Source organism: Sinocyclocheilus anshuiensis, unplaced genomic scaffold, assembly GCF_001515605.1.
Source record: "Sinocyclocheilus anshuiensis isolate Anshui unplaced genomic scaffold, SAMN03320099.WGS_v1.1 scaffold2046, whole genome shotgun sequence".
In the NCBI taxonomy this organism is placed as follows: Eukaryota; Metazoa; Chordata; class Actinopteri; order Cypriniformes; family Cyprinidae; genus Sinocyclocheilus; species Sinocyclocheilus anshuiensis.
In genome coordinates this window covers 349,145-364,433 of record NW_015542491.1, presented here as the reverse complement: position 1 = coordinate 364,433, position 15,289 = coordinate 349,145, and the positions used below count along the sequence as shown (strand labels likewise).

The following is a 15,289-nucleotide window of genomic DNA, read 5'->3' as shown; positions in this document are numbered from 1 at the left end:
AGGCACTTTTGGTACCTTTTGTTATTACTAGTTACTTGAAAAAGTAATCTGATTACGTAACTCGCGTTACTTGTAATGCGTTACCCCCAACACTGAGTGTAATCATGTACAGACATAAAGAGCATAAATAATGTACATTAGAGCTCTTTGTGTAATCACACCTGTATATCGACAGAGGGATAAATAAGCTTGTGACTACAAAATTTTAGACACCAGTGCAATTTTACAATTCTTGATTTCAATTTAGACGCTGGCCGCTCTTGATGACGTACTGATGTCGTACATATTACGCGCAGGCGAGCAATCAAAAATGTTTATTTACCATAGAATATTTCTCAGGGTGCTATATATTATGTAAACTGAAAGCTTGCTGGAGTGGGGAGCCACAAAGTTTTACGAAACAGACTCTTTTTGAATTCGTTGCGTTGTAGTACGACGATGTGTTCTGTTACAAATAACTTATATATGTAATTTTGTGACATTCGCCTTTGGCCGTGCCTTTACACGAACAAAATCTAAGAAACTGTTATTTACAGGAAACGGTGATACCGAAAGAAGAGTCTGTACTGCCAGTTTACGTCTGTTTCAAGGGCAAGTTCTGTCTCGTACACCCTGCATGACTGTTGAACAAGTTTCATTTAGGTCGAGCAAATGTGAACGTTTGTTAAAACCGTTGTATTGAACATACAGGCATTATCCTGTGGACCTTTTAGACATGCTGCAGTCATTCAAGCTTTTCTTCAACTGTAACCTGGTGCTATCACGCTCCTACTCTGGATATTATGTCTCTCGAGTGAGGTCTGTCTTCTTTAAAATACATCTATTTATAATATGAAATAGGATGCCACTGTAGTACTGGAAGTATAATGTACTGACGGACTGGAATTAATATAACTTTTTATAGGTGTTTGGATGAATCTCACAAAACCTGTCAAGAACATGTCCAGGTCAAAAGAAAATATATTTTATAATAAATAAGAAAATGAAAATAGTTTACATTTGTGACATAAGTACACAAATAGTTAACTCTGTTGATTAAAAAAAATGTTTTTCATGAGTTTACAATGCAAACAGTCCTAAAACAGCTATTATTTTCCTTATCTTTTTATGTGTTGATGTTTTGAGGTGAATGACCTAATTAACAATCCATTAAACATTCTTTGGTTTCTTATGAATTCTTATTCATGTTATTTTTTATTATTATTACTACTACTATTATTTAAAAAATAAATGGTAGTATAATTAAGCGTTATCTATAATATTTTCTAGCATGAATTATGGACAATTCAAGTCATTTTTTTCTTAACTTCTGAATATAAAATAAAATATTCCTGTTTAGGTACCTTAAGAGATTAAAGGAGGACGATGAGGCATGTCGAGAGGCACTGAAGTCTGGAAACTTTCTACTGTATCATAAGCTTTCTCCTCTACTGCGAAAGACCAGCAATGGCATTTACACATTGGCTTCTCTAAAAACCTCAGGTTTCAATACAACTCCATTTAAACTCTTCCATTACGAAAATAAAAGGATTTTGCATATGCATTTGTATATTTGTATGCCCATTTCTCTAGATTTGGAACACATACTGGAGAAGGTTGGAAAGGACAAACACTTTGTTAACGAATCTTTTCTTCTGGGATGCACTGACAAGGGTGAACCCCAATTCTCACTGGAAGTAGGTCAGTTAATACAGCCATTACTACACAATAGTATGAAAATAAAGCCCAACATTCTACAACTGGAAAATGTATCAGTATAGGAAATTTCATTTATACATCTGGCAAGCGTTTTTATCCAAAGGGACTTATATTGCATTCGTTGACTTACAGTATATTGCTTTGGTGTTGCTAGCTCCATGCTCTACTGTTTGAGCTACAGGAACGCTATAGGATTGAGAATGTGAGTGGTGTTTGATTGTTCCTGGAATTTCAATGACATTTTAAATTCTTTATTCATTTCCAGGCCTGGAAAACAATGTTAATATTTCCAGGTGACCATGGAAACCCTGTATACTATACTATTCTGTAAACTGTATATTATTTTATACACTACATATATCAGCTCATGGAGATCTCTTCTCACTGTAGGTGATTTAGACCGCAGTGCATTGGAGCAGGAGTGTAGAGGTATGTTTGTGGACCTCAGGAAAGCTTTCTTCATGTTACCTGGACCAGAGTCTCCTCTTGCGGCCAAAGTATGTACTTTAGGTTTCTAAATGATCAGAAATGCTAGTGCTTTGTAATCGCTGTGAATTGTCATGTTGATTTTGTGACTGATGATATTTGATTTCAGTAAACATGGGGTAGGTAAGCAGGTTGCAGGTTCAAATACAGAGTTCTGGCATGAAACTCTAGATGGCGCAGTCCGATATGTCTAACTCAATCTGACCTAATGACATCATCACATGGCACAGCTGATTGGTTCTCTTCTGTATCAGTAGCCAATGAGCTCGCTGCTCAGCATTCAAATATATGACTAGTGCTTGCCGTAGCAGTTGCAGCTTGCTTCAGAAACCCTCCACCTTCCCCAGCTCCACCTGTATAGATCTGCTACGAGGTGATTTATGTATGCTATATGGGGTTATTTCATGTATGTTATATTTGCAGCAGCAATATTTCTTACATGCTCACAGCAGCATGTTGTGGATGTATTGGCAGTAGCAAGTCTCGGTACTTGCTCTGCTGTAGCAGCAGCGTAGTAGATCTATTCCGCAAAGACCAAATACATTAACATTGTCATGTACATTACCATGCCAATCCCTCCGAGAGTTGTCATGACAGAACTTAAGTTCAGCATTAAATGAAAATTTGTGCTATCAATTTCCTAAATGCATGTTATTGTTCTTATTGTGAACGATTCACCCATGAATATGTTTTTTGACCTCGTAATTTTTAATCAAAATGTTAGAACTGGATCTTCTGGTGAAACGACAGACTTCTCTCTAGTGATGTATTCAGGACTTCTCCAGTCATCTGCTAAAACTCCACCCCTTTAATACAACTGACTACAAGCTCACATTCAGATCTGCCTTTATCCAATCAACAGCCGATGCATAGAACCAAGTCCCCGCCTTTATTTCTTTTTTCAATAATTGATTTCACTTGGATATATATAATACGGAGGAAAATATCTTTCGCTCCTTCTGTTACAAAAGCAAAAACGAAAGATATTCTATATGAATAAAGTTGGAGCCATTCGTATGTTGACCATCTCTGAGAAGTTATATGGTGTTTGTTTTAGGGACAAGCTCTCCTTCGATGGCACCAGACTAATTGCTTTTGCAGTGCCACTGGGCAGCCTACCATTAGGAACCAATCAGGAAGTTTCAGAGTTTGCAACAGCAGTGGCATCACCTACTACCCCAAAGTAAGCATGTGCTTTTCACGATGCCAGACAACACTACAACTGCCACAATATGCACATACATGGCATTTGACAGAAAGCATTGTCTGATTTTTCAAATCATTTCTGTTTTATCTGATATGTTTTACTGACGCAGGTTTGAATAATATTAATGTGCTGTTCTAAATAAAGATATATTACCATTTTCACAGTATCTAAATAGCTATTTAGACATTGTTTCAGGCTACTACTGTATGTAATAAAGTCTAATATAGTAATTTACACAATAATGGCAGTTAAAATTAATGTAATAAGGGCTATGGCAATATCAGCAAACAACAGATTTGAACTAGATAAAAAAAGTGAATCAATACAAACTTTGAGAAAGCTTAGCCATAAATTTTGGAAAAGTTTGAAGGTTTTAAGCTTTAAGTGTTACTGTGGCTCAGTGGTAGAGCATTGTGTTAGCAGCGCATAAGGTCGTGGGTTCAATTCCCAGGGAACACACATACTGGTAAAAAATGTATAGCCTGAATGTACTGTAAGTCGCTTTGGATAAAAGCGTCTGCTAAATGCATAAATGTAAATGTAAGTAGTTTTAAGTTTAAAGCAGTTTTAAGTTTAAAGTAATTTAAAAAACTTAAAATGTTGAAAGTTTTAAGGCCATGCAGCGTCCCAGACAGTAGATTTTATAAACAGGTCCGAATCCATTCTGGTATGGAATGCCCACTTACTACCCAATTAATTGCTGATGAATCCATTTTCACGTTGAATATCCTATTTTGGAGTACAATGAATTGCGAATGCCATTTCTTGTTGTCCTTAAATTACGGTACACAATGAATACATTAGCATGAAGCTGTTTGTCTTTGACTTGCAGATGGCACCTGTTGTGATCGTGCTGGTGTCTGATGGGAGCAGATGTTTGCTGGCACGCCAGACCATGTTTCCTCTAGGCATGTACAGTGCGCTCTCTGGCTTCTGTGACATGGGTGAGTCACACTTTATTACAAGCTGCTGTGCACACCATATCACTCTGTGGAGTTACCTAACCATTTTGCTCTATCAAAACATTTTGCAGGAGAGTCAGTGGAGGAGACCCTGCACAGAGAGGTGGCAGAAGAGGTGGGTCTAGAGGTGGAGAACATTCAGTACTCTGGATCACAGCACTGGCCATTCCCACAAAGCTCCTTTATGTTAGCCTGCCACGCAACTGTAAACCCAGACAAAACGCAGGTGAGACTTGGGTGATCCCTTAAACTACTTATTAGTGAGACACTACAGATTAAAGACATGCATTATATTATTAAATTAAAAATAATAATAATAATTGCCTTCAGACACATGTAGGACTCTCTAGTTTGAGTCTCTGCTTTTACATAAAATTATTTTCTGATAATTTGTAATGAATTTGGTCAAATGTGTAAACAGTATTTCTCTGTCAGTTATAGAACATGGATGAGAATTGGTTCAGTTATTAAAATGTGAAAATGACTGAATGAATACTATTTTGAGACCCTGGAAAGCATTCAGGCATATCAAAACATACTTATTTAACCCAATGACAGCAGAGTAGAGGCATTGCTGTTGTTATAAACTTAAACTGCTTTAACTGTGTTCATGGATAGGTGAATATTGACAAGGCAGAACTTGAGGATGCTCGCTGGTTCACTTATGAAGAAATAACAGAAGCACTACGGAAACCGCCACTTGACCCCAGAAGAGAGCCACCTGTGTTCTGGGTCCCGCCGCCTTATGCCATAGCCAATCAGCTCATTCAAGAATGGGCCAATCAGCAACAACTATCAAGAAAATTACATGGACTTGAGTAATCATGTATCTAATATGCATTGTTACCACTAATTTAAGAACTTGAAGATAAAATAGACATGAAAACCTGAACCTGTGATAACCAGAATACTTTTGAAGGGATCTTCAGTGATATTCAGAGGAGGACTTTTATTAGAGTATGCCTGGATTGGGAAAAAAAATGTATAAATTGAAAATGATAATAGAATGAGAAGATAATTATGATTGTAATCATGATTTTTATATAATGCAATTATTATGCATGTATATTATTCTTGTATAAATAATTAGATTTGTAAGTGCATCAAGAAGCATCTGAATTTGGATTCCAAGGACACACTGCACTACCTCAAATAGTACTAATCAATCCGTACACTGTAGCCGTTTTTGAAGAAAACATTTGAATGTATGTTTTTACAATTATTTTTATGATTTTTAATTATCTTACAATAAAAACAGTACCAAGAAATAGTTTTCAATTGTTTTAAAAAAATACTTTTGTTGTTTTTAAGGATGTACTGTTTCTTTTTTAAATTTAATAAGACATATTTAATAAGTTGTTTTTTTTAAGACAATTTATATTTACATTCATAGTACGTTGTGCACGATTAATTATTTTTTTTTCGTTGACTGAGAGAAAAAACTCACTGACCAATCAGATTCAAGCCTTCCCTTTACGTATCCGATCCGAGAAGGGTATAACTGCAGCCTTAGAACAAAGCGATAGAGTAAAATCTTTCCCCTGCGCTGCCCCATTTTGGAGGTTCTGCCCACTTTTGGAGTTCACGCCCCATTTTGGAGATCTCCGGTCTGCAGTTATACATACTACTTGGAGGATCCCGCCTCTCCTCGACGCTTGGTGGCGCTGAAGCGGTAAATCCCGCAATAGAATCGTTAGAAGAAGAATGGTAGTCAAGATGGACGCGGAGCTGTTGCTGTTTTTGGTATCTGAGAACAAGGAATTATTTGATAAAAACCACAGTGAGTACAAAAACACGAAGCGGAAAGAAGTTCTCTGGCAAGGAATAGCAGACAAAATGGGAGTCGATGGTGAGTTTTGTTGGTGTCGCTTATTATGTAGCGTTACTGTCAGCGCGCCTAACCACCACCAACGTGTGTGTGTGTTTGTATAGTGGAAGAGGTGAAAGCTAAATGGAAAAATCTAAGAGACACATACACCAGGAAAAAGCGGCTGGAGCAGGATGGGAGTCGGGGTGGAAGGGCAGCTAAGAAAAAGAAGCAATGGAAATATATGCGAGTGATGGACTTTCTCGATCCCTCCACAGAACACAGAAGGTATTCGAGTGTGTTTCATTTAAGTCGCAAGACTTCAGAGTTTGAAAAAACTAAAAACGTCCCATTTTGATTTCACTGAATGTTCGTTATTAAAATCCAATAGACAGCGGTGACGTCATTGTAACTTTTTTTTTACGTGTGATACTGGTCCTTAAAAAAAAATACTGGTTACTTTTTTTTCTTGTTTCATTTGTGTATCAAATTGTGTTGTTGACTGCCTTTGTGATATTCAAGTTATGCTTGAAATAGCATATTACTATACTACTAAACATTTTATGAAATTTCTCAATGCAGAGCACACTAAAATCCATTTCCAGTGTGATATAATTTTCTAGTTTATTATTAGATTGGGCTGGCAAGTATGCAGACATTTTCATACAAAATTGGATTCACTGTTTATAAATAAATTACATTTTTATTTTGGAGATGACAACTGGATGCTGCAGGCAGAATTAAACACAATATGGCATAGTAAGTTAATATTTGAAATATTTAGCATTGCATAATGCATACTTCCACATTCCTGTTTTCTAGTAATAATACACACTCACACTGTATACTGCAAAGTACGTTAGTATTCCTCTATGACCACCAATGTCACATTGCTAAAGTGTAATAAAAGCATGAATTCCATGTTTTTTGTAGTCTGCCCTATTACTAGTATTTGATCAAATGAATTTTTTTTTTTGTAATGAAAATCTCAGGCCACCAAGATGTTTGTTTCATCATAGAAACGGATTTGGAAAAATTTAGCATTACATCACTTGCTTATCAATGGATCCTCTGCAGTGAATGGGTGCCGTCAGAAGGGTGCCGTTTGGGGAAGTCGTGGTCTAATGGTTAGAGAGTCGGTCTCGTAACCCAAAGGTTGGGGGTTCGAGTCTCGTACCGGCAGGGATTGTGGGTGGGGAGAGTGAATGTACAGTGCTCTCTCCCACCTTCAATACCACGACTGAGGGGCCCTTGAGCAAGGCACCGAACCCCTAACTGCTCCCTGGGCGCCGCAGCAAAAAAATGGCTGCCCACTGCTCCGGGTGTGTGTTCATGGTGTGTGTGTGTGTTCACTGCTGTGTGTGTGCACTTTGGATGGGATAAATGCAGAGCACTAATTCCGAGTATGAGTCCAAACAGCTGATTAAAAACATCACAATAATCCACAGCTAATCAACACGAGTCACACGACCCCAGTCCATCAATTCAAGTCTTGTGAAGTATAAATCTGTGTATTTGTAGTAAATCCATTAAGGCAGTTTGACATTTAAACTCCCGCTTCTGTTCAAAATACCAGTCCATAATCCACAATAATGCTTCATCCAGTGAAAAAGTCCATCCCCTGTTGTCCTCTCACATCAAAATTCACTGGCATATTTGCTTAGAACTGTTTTGGGCTGTTTTCGCTTGTAAACTCTGCTTGATCTGTGATTTCTCTCCTGATTCAGACAGTGACTGATTGAGACAAGAAAGCAATTTTATGGGTAGAGGACTCATTTTAGCTGGAAACACTGGTTTGAAGTTAAAAACAGTTTGAAGGATTTCTTTCTTACAAACAAGCAGCTTTTTGCTAATTGATGTACTGGAGTCATTTGGATTATTGTGACATTTTTAGCAGCTGTTTGGACTCTCATTCTGACGGCACCCATTCACTGCAGAAGATCCATTGGTTAGGAAGTGATGTAATGCTAAATATCTCCAAATCTGTTCTGATGAAGAAACGTATCTACATCTTGGATTGCATGAGGGTGAGTACATTTCCATCACATTTAAATTTTTGGATAAAGTATTCCTGTAACATAAAACATTTGTCTAGAACAACTTGATGATCTTGACTATATCCAACAATTAAAAACATTAGGTGTTTATATGAACAGATTTTCATCTAATTAATGTCAGTTTAATCACACCCACACCAGTTCCTTCACAACTGCCGCCATGTGCACGTTTTTGTGGTATACCAATAAATATGTAAAAATGGTCCGATTAATCTTCTATTAACTTAATCAGGTAACATCATTTAGTCCTTTTGTAGCATAGTGGGAAACTATCATTTAATTTTATTTAAATTTTAGCAAAAGTTTGCATTACTTATCTGTACTGTAATGAAGCATACAAAAGCTCATGGTTATTCACAATGGTTTTTATCGGTGTACAGTGTTCTTTTGGACAGCCTTCCCAGCAAAATCGAGGATGATGAGCCAGATGAAGACAGTGGAGCCGAACCAGCCAGCACCAGTACAGGAACATCAGTGACAAGTCCAGGAGCGATCCAGTCTGACATTGTAAAGAGAAGGCGATCAGAGACACTAGAGCTGTTGGAAAGGTATCTGGCATCTAAAGATGCAAAAGACAAAGATGAACAGCAAGATGAAGTCGATTTATTTCTTCGGAGCTTAGCACCTGCTTTAAGACGCCTACCTGCTTCAAAGCAGTCCTTGGTGAAGCTTCAGATCCAAAAAATACTTCATGACGCAGAGTTCGGACAGCCCAGCTTTCCTCAGATATCCTCAGTGTCACCAAGTAATCAGTTGTTACTACAGTGTAGTGTTGTAAAACCCAGTTGAAATGCTTTTTTATTGAAAATAAATATAACTTTAAAAGAAGTGACCTTGTGCTGGTTGTTTCATATTTTCAGTGTTGAGTGTTCTATTCTATATGACTAAAAAGAAGTATATGAATACAAACCACAACTTTCATATCGATCGAAACAAGTTTATTATATTCAGATAATCATGAACAATAATACATTCAACACTTACGAAACAGGAAAACATATATACAAAAAAAACTGTTAAAGTAACACTTCAAATTTTTCATTATTTGATCCACAAGCTGGTCTGGACAAGAACACATGAAGCAGATTCACACTAATCCACTCTAATAAATGCTTGAGAATGTGTCACGTTATTAGTCTCGATATGCTTCCTTAAACCAGGTCAGTATCCATTATAAAGCATCCTTTGATTATTATTTACAAGATGGATTTTATAACATTTGGTAGAAATAGCTCAGTATGGTGAATGTCTAATTTTTCTTGCCCTTCTTTCCTGCAGCTGGTTTCTTGCAATATTTCGCCTCCAGATCTGAGATGAGGGAGTTGTATCCGTTTTCTTTGGACTTTTGTCTTTGCTAAATAAGAAACAGAAGCCATAAAGTCAATTGTAATACTTTTAAAGAGGTTGTGATTGAACTCCAATACTTTAATAATTCATTATTTGCCTTTTCAGCATGCAGCTTATGGTTATATACTAATTTCTGAGAAAAACTGGAGGGTATTGTAGGTCATGTATTAATTCACAGTACGTTAAATGAAAGATGAACTACACAAACTCAAATGTCATTTAGAAAACGAATTCCATCCAAATGGTCCTTTATTTACCTTTGTACAGATTTGCACATGCACTACCTTTCAAAAGTCTGGAGCAATGGCTGCTGGAAATTCAGCTTTGCCATCACAGGAATAAATTAAATTTTAAAATCTATTCATATAGAGTACACATTTGGCAGATTAATACAGCCTGTGACATCTGAATGGTTTTTACCTTAATCATAGCTACCAGGCTGTCCTCACTGTTCAAGCCCATCTCCTTCTGCATTTCCTCTGCCTCCTTGCGCTCTTTTTCCGCCTAGAATGTCAGGATAATTCATCAAAGACTCCAACCTTATTAAAAAAAAAATCATTATTTCATAGCAAAACTTTAGAAAGTGAATCGGCACCTTTATTTTGCGGTTGTTCTTCTTCTTGGCACTTTCATGAGTGAAGGCTTTGTAGGCTGGCACATCTTCAGCGTCAATGGCTTTCTGTAGTATGTCTTTGACACGTGGCTCATCTTCATAAGTACAGCACAGCGCAGACTCCATGATCAGATCCATGTCACCTTCATGTTGTAGGTACAGTCTCTTCAAGTCTTCTACCTCTTCATCAGAGCCTTTATACTGCTTCTCAAAGTCCAAGATATCTTGCAATGTGACCTATAGCAGAGAATTTGTCATTTTAGCAAATTCCTTTGGGAAAAACCAACATAAAACAATACATGGTACAAAAAAATAAAAAATACCTTGGGAAACAATCTTCTCCAGTGCTCCTCCCAATTGCGATCTTGATCAAGGGTGTCTGGCTCTTTGTCCACTATTCCCTGTTCATCATAGACTGCCCTTTGGTCCTTGTCAGCCAACACTGCATAAGCCTTTCCCAGCACCTGTGGAAATATTGAAAATGTTAGGTTTCAGGATGTATTTATGTAATTATTTTTCTTTTTTAATTGAATGATTAAATTATTTTAAATGTAAACATCTGGTACTCCTAGGTGACTTCTGCTTATGTACACTTTTGCACTAGCTATGTGAACAAAAGAATTGCTATGATTCAAAAAGGGTAAAAAAGTTTTTAAAAAGTCCCACTTTTACTTTCAGCGGTCAAAAATTGGAAATGGAAAAAAAGTAAATGAAATGGAAACAGAAAAATATAGAGAACTCATCTAGTGGTTACACCATGGAATTACGTCTGAATATATATTTTTCCTGCCACCAGATGGCTCAAATTTTCCTCTTTGCACTGGATTTTAAATACTTTTTCATTTTAACCTTAGACACTATAAAAAATTTTTTAAAAAAGTATTAGACGGAAATACATTGAATATAATTATTGCATAAATAACATTTAGTAGCATAAAAACCATTTTCAATCTACTCAAAATGCTAATTATAAAATATTGAGCTAAAATATAGTACATTAAAAATGTTTCTCAACAGCTACCTGTGTTTGGGTTGCTTTAACAGAGCAACCATACATCTGTTTTTCTTTTTTTTTGATGAGTTAATAAAAATAATTATTTCCACTTAATGATAATCACTTATTAGTTTTTTTAATCATATTATTTTACTTGTTTTCCCTTCTCTTGTAGTGCGTGTTATTTAATCTTATTAGTAAAGTTAAACCGAGTAAGAGATAAGAATTTCTCCATTTAAAGGTTTTTAATTTTACAGAAAATGAAATTTTATGTGCACATCTGAGGCAAAAAAACTCAATGAGGGTGCTCAGCTATTGTAAACAATAAGAAAAAAAGGTTTGCACACCACAGCTCCAAAAATGCAAAAATGTTTAGTTCATGTTCTCACCACAGGTGAGGTTTTGAGCCTGATACTGTTTTGAACACATATACTGAACATACAAAAAATAATAATAATAATAATACAACAACTACTAAACACTCGGGCAACAAATTACATAGCCAAGAACAAGTCACAACAATCTAACATACACACGATCAAAAACACACAAATACAATCAGCATCATGAATGCAAAAAAGGATGAATATCAAACTCTTCATTAAGACCATTAGGTGATAATGTTCAAAGTATAATTCCAATAGGCTACACGGTTTAAAAGCAAATTATTAAAATCACCCCCTCTACGAGGTAATTTGACAGCTTCAATGCCAATGTAGTCTGGAAACCGAATGTTTAAATATAATGTTGTCATTTGTTCTTGGTATTTTATGTTTTCACTTTTATTTCAGCTATGTCATTTGTTTTCCCAAGTGTTTAGTTGTTGTGTTTCTGTCATGTGGTTTATCATGTGATGTAATTTCTACTAGTAATTAAGGGCTCATTGTCTGATGAAGAGCCATACTGCTCAAAACGTCACCTGTAGTGAAAACATGAAAAACATTTTTGGGGCTGTAGTGTGCCAATCTTTCTTTTTTTCTTTTAATTTTACAGGACAATGTTGTGAAGCAGTCATTTTCCATTGCTATTGCTTTGGCATAATGACATCTGTTGGATTTGAACTGGTCAGACAAAGTCCAGTCTGGACGAACATACACAACTAAGATGAATCCATAAACACTGCTCAGTTTTTATAATCAATCACTCGGTCTTCTGCTTTCTGCTCTTCTTTGGCTTCCTTTATCAACCTCTTAGGCTCATAGAAGACTTCTAGTTAAAACAGTTTTGGGTACCAGACAAAATACACTTTTGTTAACTGATTCTGGGTATCAAACAAGACCTGCTTATAACTGGTTTAGGACAGCAGACAAAACAGGATCAGGTAAAGAGACTAGATGTAATATTCCTGGAGTGGAGATCTGATCTAACAAGATGTTTGGTGAGTTGATCGTCTAGCTCAGGGGTAGGCAAGTTCGGTCCTAGAGAGCCGCAGCTTCATTAAATTGTCTGTGTAAATGCATCTAAATGCCACTTCAGCTGCTTCTGTTTCTCCAGCAGTGGAAAATTTGGTTTTGTTAATATTGATTTCATTTGATAGGTAACAGCCCTATAGAGTCTTGTTATATTAAGTGAAATTATTAATAAAATGTAAGAATTTGAGATGAAAGATGACATGCATTTAATAAGGTTAGGGGGAAATGCTTTTTTTATAGGCAAAAAAAAAAAAAAGACCTGGAAATCAATTCAAATAAATGTTTATATGCAGTAACTTTAATCATATAAAATATAATTTTCCAGCAACAAAATTGTGGCCAGTGAAAATGCCGAGTGGCTAGTAATTTTGGAAAACCACTAGCCACAGTGATGTCAAGCCCTGTATACAGTGAATACTTGTATTTATACTTGTATTGCAGTAAAAAATGTGGTGTATGGTGTGGGGGTGCTTGACATGTGTCAAACACTAGAAAGTGGTGCACGCTGCATAAAGTTTGGGAACCACTGGTCTAGAAGTACAAGTGTGACCTGTAAGTAACCCACCAGAGGGTTAATGTTGATTTTGTGGATCACGTTTTAAATCGCTTCCTACCACTTTAGAGGACACCAGACCATTCAAGAAGGTTCTAATAGAATTCTGGGCAGAAGTGCTGCATTAGAAATACAGTGGTTACCTGGAACTTGGTGGTGGCTAACTCATCACCAAGAGCTCTATCTGGATGAACCTGCAGAGAGACTTTATAATATCCGCGTCTGATCTCGGAGTCAGATGCTTCTTTACAAACACCCAGAACTTCATACAGGTTAGAGGTCTTGAAGAGCTCCTCACACTGCTCCAGTAAACCCATGACTGCGTGAGGGAGAAAAAACACGAAATCATCCATTAATATATTAACTGCACGACATACAAAAGAATGTTGTTGTTGTTGTTTTTTTTTTTTACGTGATTTTATATGAACGCTAAACATTGAAAAATTACTGAATTTATCACTTCTCACTTATTAAAAAAAAACAACTTTAAGATTAAGCTAAAATGTTTCGAATACGAATACAGAAATGCATATGCGTGATTAAACACTCACACATCTGACTGACTTTGCAAAAAATAACAAGGTTAGTTCAAAGCAATTCAACTTAATGTTTTATTAACGCTCTTACCAGAGAGATGACGGTCACGTTGAAACTGTTCAAATATGCCAGAAAATAACAAATAAACGCTATCATCTTCTTTTAATTTTATTGGCGGTTGGCAAACCAACTTAAAGGTACATTTACCGCCACCTACTGGACTGGAGTGTGGGCAGTACTTTGAAAGAAAGGACAAGGAGAGAAAATAAATTAATTAATTAAAAAAAATTGAAATAAATACAATTTTGGCGCTTTGTGTAAACGTCACAAAATGCCATGACGTAGGACAGCTGTTAGTTAAATGAATAACTACAAATTTATTACCAAAAAGCCTATTTTTCAGTTGTTTTCGGAATAATTTGAAACTACATGTATATTAAAATTACAAAACACATTGTACAAAAAAAAAGTCAACAATGCACTTTTATTATGCATTCTAGGACCCGGATTATAATTGTCGCATGCTGTTGTACTTCCGTTTATTACAGCCCACCGTTTCCTAAAGTATATTTACTGTCGTTTGCTTACTTTAATGAGCCCTCAATGCAGAGTTGAGTTTTTAATTAAACACAGGACAACAGCGAGTGAGTTTTAGTTGCAGGGACAATGTCTCGCTGCGTTGCGTTACAGACGCATCTGGCGTCCGTGGTGGAGGCGTTAGTTCACGCCGCGATCGCCGAAATGTGCAAACTTGTGAAAGAGGAGACGCTGTCATTTTTGAGCGGTGACATTTCTAGAGCTCACTGGGAAAACGAGGACGTCGAGTCAAGAATGAAGATGGAAAAGGAAGAGAGAATGGTGAGAATATAAGATTATGTTGCTTCGCTGCGGCCTGTAACCTTAAACATGCGACGCGTTCGCAGCCCTATAAACGCGTTTGTGCGTATAGTATAAAGATCAGCGCAGGTCTCAACGTATGTGAACGCAGCTGCTGTCAACATATCAAATTTAATTTGTGCTTAACTGATACTGCGTTTTTAAAAGCCAATAGAGATCATGCAATTTAATAATAATAGCAAATAATAATTTTGGAATTAAATGTAATTCCAACAATTATTTCAATGTTTTCCTGAAGGCTGTGAAAGATTTTGAAACCGACAATAGATGGAATTAACTTGCCAATAATCTCAAAATTACCACAGTGCAGGGGTGTCAAACTCAGTTCCTGGAGGGCTGCAGACCTGCAGACCTTTGTTCCAACACACATACCATGTAGTTTTCAAATAACCGTCAACTACAGACGTTGCATCCATCGATTCCGCCATGTTTCTCATTGACAAGTCCCCAACTCGGAAACTCGGGGCTTAAAGAAAATTTCAGTTTCCCATTTGTAATAGTATGTGAGTTGGAGCAGGGTTGGCATAAAACTCTGCAGGGCTCCGGCCCTCCAGGAATTGAGTTTGACAACCCTGGCGCTTTTCCACTGCGTGGTACGACTCGGCTCGGTACGGCTCAGTAAGGCACGGCACGGTTCGGCTCGGCACGGTTTGCGTTTCCACTGCAGTTCAGTACCGCTTTAGAGTGGGCAGGATTATTCACATGTCGTTATAGTTGCG

At 36.8% G+C, this 15,289-nt stretch overlaps 4 protein-coding genes across 6 annotated transcripts in view; 3 read left to right on the top strand and 1 right to left on the bottom strand.

Moving 5' to 3' along the window:
- Positions 1-349: 349 nt before the first annotated feature.
- nudt13 (nudix (nucleoside diphosphate linked moiety X)-type motif 13) lies at positions 350-5,242 on the top strand. Of its 2 annotated transcripts, XM_016493674.1 has the most exons (9): positions 352-591; positions 691-798; positions 1,340-1,482; positions 1,573-1,680; positions 2,089-2,195; positions 3,242-3,367; positions 4,224-4,335; positions 4,425-4,579; positions 4,972-5,242. In XM_016493674.1, exons 2-9 carry the CDS (start codon positions 716-718, stop codon positions 5,173-5,175), a joined length of 1,038 nt encoding a protein of 345 aa, XP_016349160.1. In that variant the 5' UTR covers positions 352-591; positions 691-715; the 3' UTR covers positions 5,176-5,242. The 2 variants fall into 2 exon arrangements, with proteins under 2 accessions (XP_016349159.1, XP_016349160.1); XM_016493673.1 differs by having other exon boundaries at positions 350-591; positions 1,340-1,680.
- Positions 5,243-6,001: 759 nt separating this feature from the next.
- On the top strand, positions 6,002-9,045 carry LOC107694082 (uncharacterized). The gene is made up of 3 exons (XM_016493677.1): positions 6,002-6,202; positions 6,286-6,448; positions 8,598-9,045. The coding sequence occupies exons 1-3, from the start codon at positions 6,058-6,060 to the stop codon at positions 9,004-9,006; spliced, it is 717 nt and encodes a 238-aa protein (XP_016349163.1). The 5' UTR covers positions 6,002-6,057; the 3' UTR covers positions 9,007-9,045.
- Positions 9,046-9,215: 170 nt separating this feature from the next.
- Positions 9,216-15,289, bottom strand: part of LOC107694081 (dnaJ homolog subfamily C member 9-like) — a 12,593-nt gene continuing 6,519 nt past the window's right edge. The window contains exons 1-6 of one of the 2 annotated variants that reach the window (XM_016493676.1): positions 13,764-13,843; positions 13,280-13,455; positions 10,501-10,641; positions 10,160-10,414; positions 9,985-10,068; positions 9,217-9,571 (exon numbers count right to left, since the gene is read on the bottom strand). In XM_016493676.1, the coding sequence (XP_016349162.1) occupies positions 9,467-9,571; positions 9,985-10,068; positions 10,160-10,414; positions 10,501-10,641; positions 13,280-13,453 (759 nt within the window). In that variant the 5' untranslated portion in view covers positions 13,454-13,455; positions 13,764-13,843 and the 3' untranslated portion in view covers positions 9,217-9,466. Of the gene's footprint in view, positions 9,572-9,984; positions 10,069-10,159; positions 10,415-10,500; positions 10,642-13,279; positions 13,456-13,763; positions 13,844-15,289 lie in introns of those variants that run through there. The other variant, XM_016493675.1, reaches the window with a different exon arrangement.
- The window catches only part of LOC107694079 (zinc finger protein OZF), a 6,186-nt gene continuing 5,098 nt past the window's right edge, over positions 14,202-15,289 (top strand). The window contains exon 1 of the mRNA XM_016493672.1: positions 14,202-14,531. Coding sequence (XP_016349158.1) covers positions 14,340-14,531 — 192 coding nt within the window. The 5' untranslated portion in view covers positions 14,202-14,339. The remainder of the gene's footprint in view (positions 14,532-15,289) is intronic.

What these genes read in the sequence shown, in the direction of transcription:
- LOC107694082 (XM_016493677.1), top strand. Translation starts at nt 6,058, where the DNA reads ATGGTAGTCAAGATGGACGCGGAGCTGTTGCTGTTTTTGGTATCTGAG. An exon ending in AGACAAAATGGGAGTCGATG is followed by an intron (nt 6,203 to 6,285) that starts GTGAGTTTTGTT and finishes GTGTTTGTATAG; the next exon opens with TGGAAGAGGTGAAAGCTAAA. An exon ending in CCCTCCACAGAACACAGAAG is followed by an intron (nt 6,449 to 8,597) that starts GTATTCGAGTGT and finishes ATCGGTGTACAG; the next exon opens with TGTTCTTTTGGACAGCCTTC.
- nudt13 (XM_016493673.1), top strand. Translation starts at nt 716, where the DNA reads ATGCTGCAGTCATTCAAGCTTTTCTTCAACTGTAACCTGGTGCTATCA. An exon ending in TATTATGTCTCTCGAGTGAG is followed by an intron (nt 799 to 1,339) that starts GTCTGTCTTCTT and finishes ATTCCTGTTTAG; the next exon opens with GTACCTTAAGAGATTAAAGG. An exon ending in GCATCACCTACTACCCCAAA is followed by an intron (nt 3,368 to 4,223) that starts GTAAGCATGTGC and finishes TTTGACTTGCAG; the next exon opens with ATGGCACCTGTTGTGATCGT.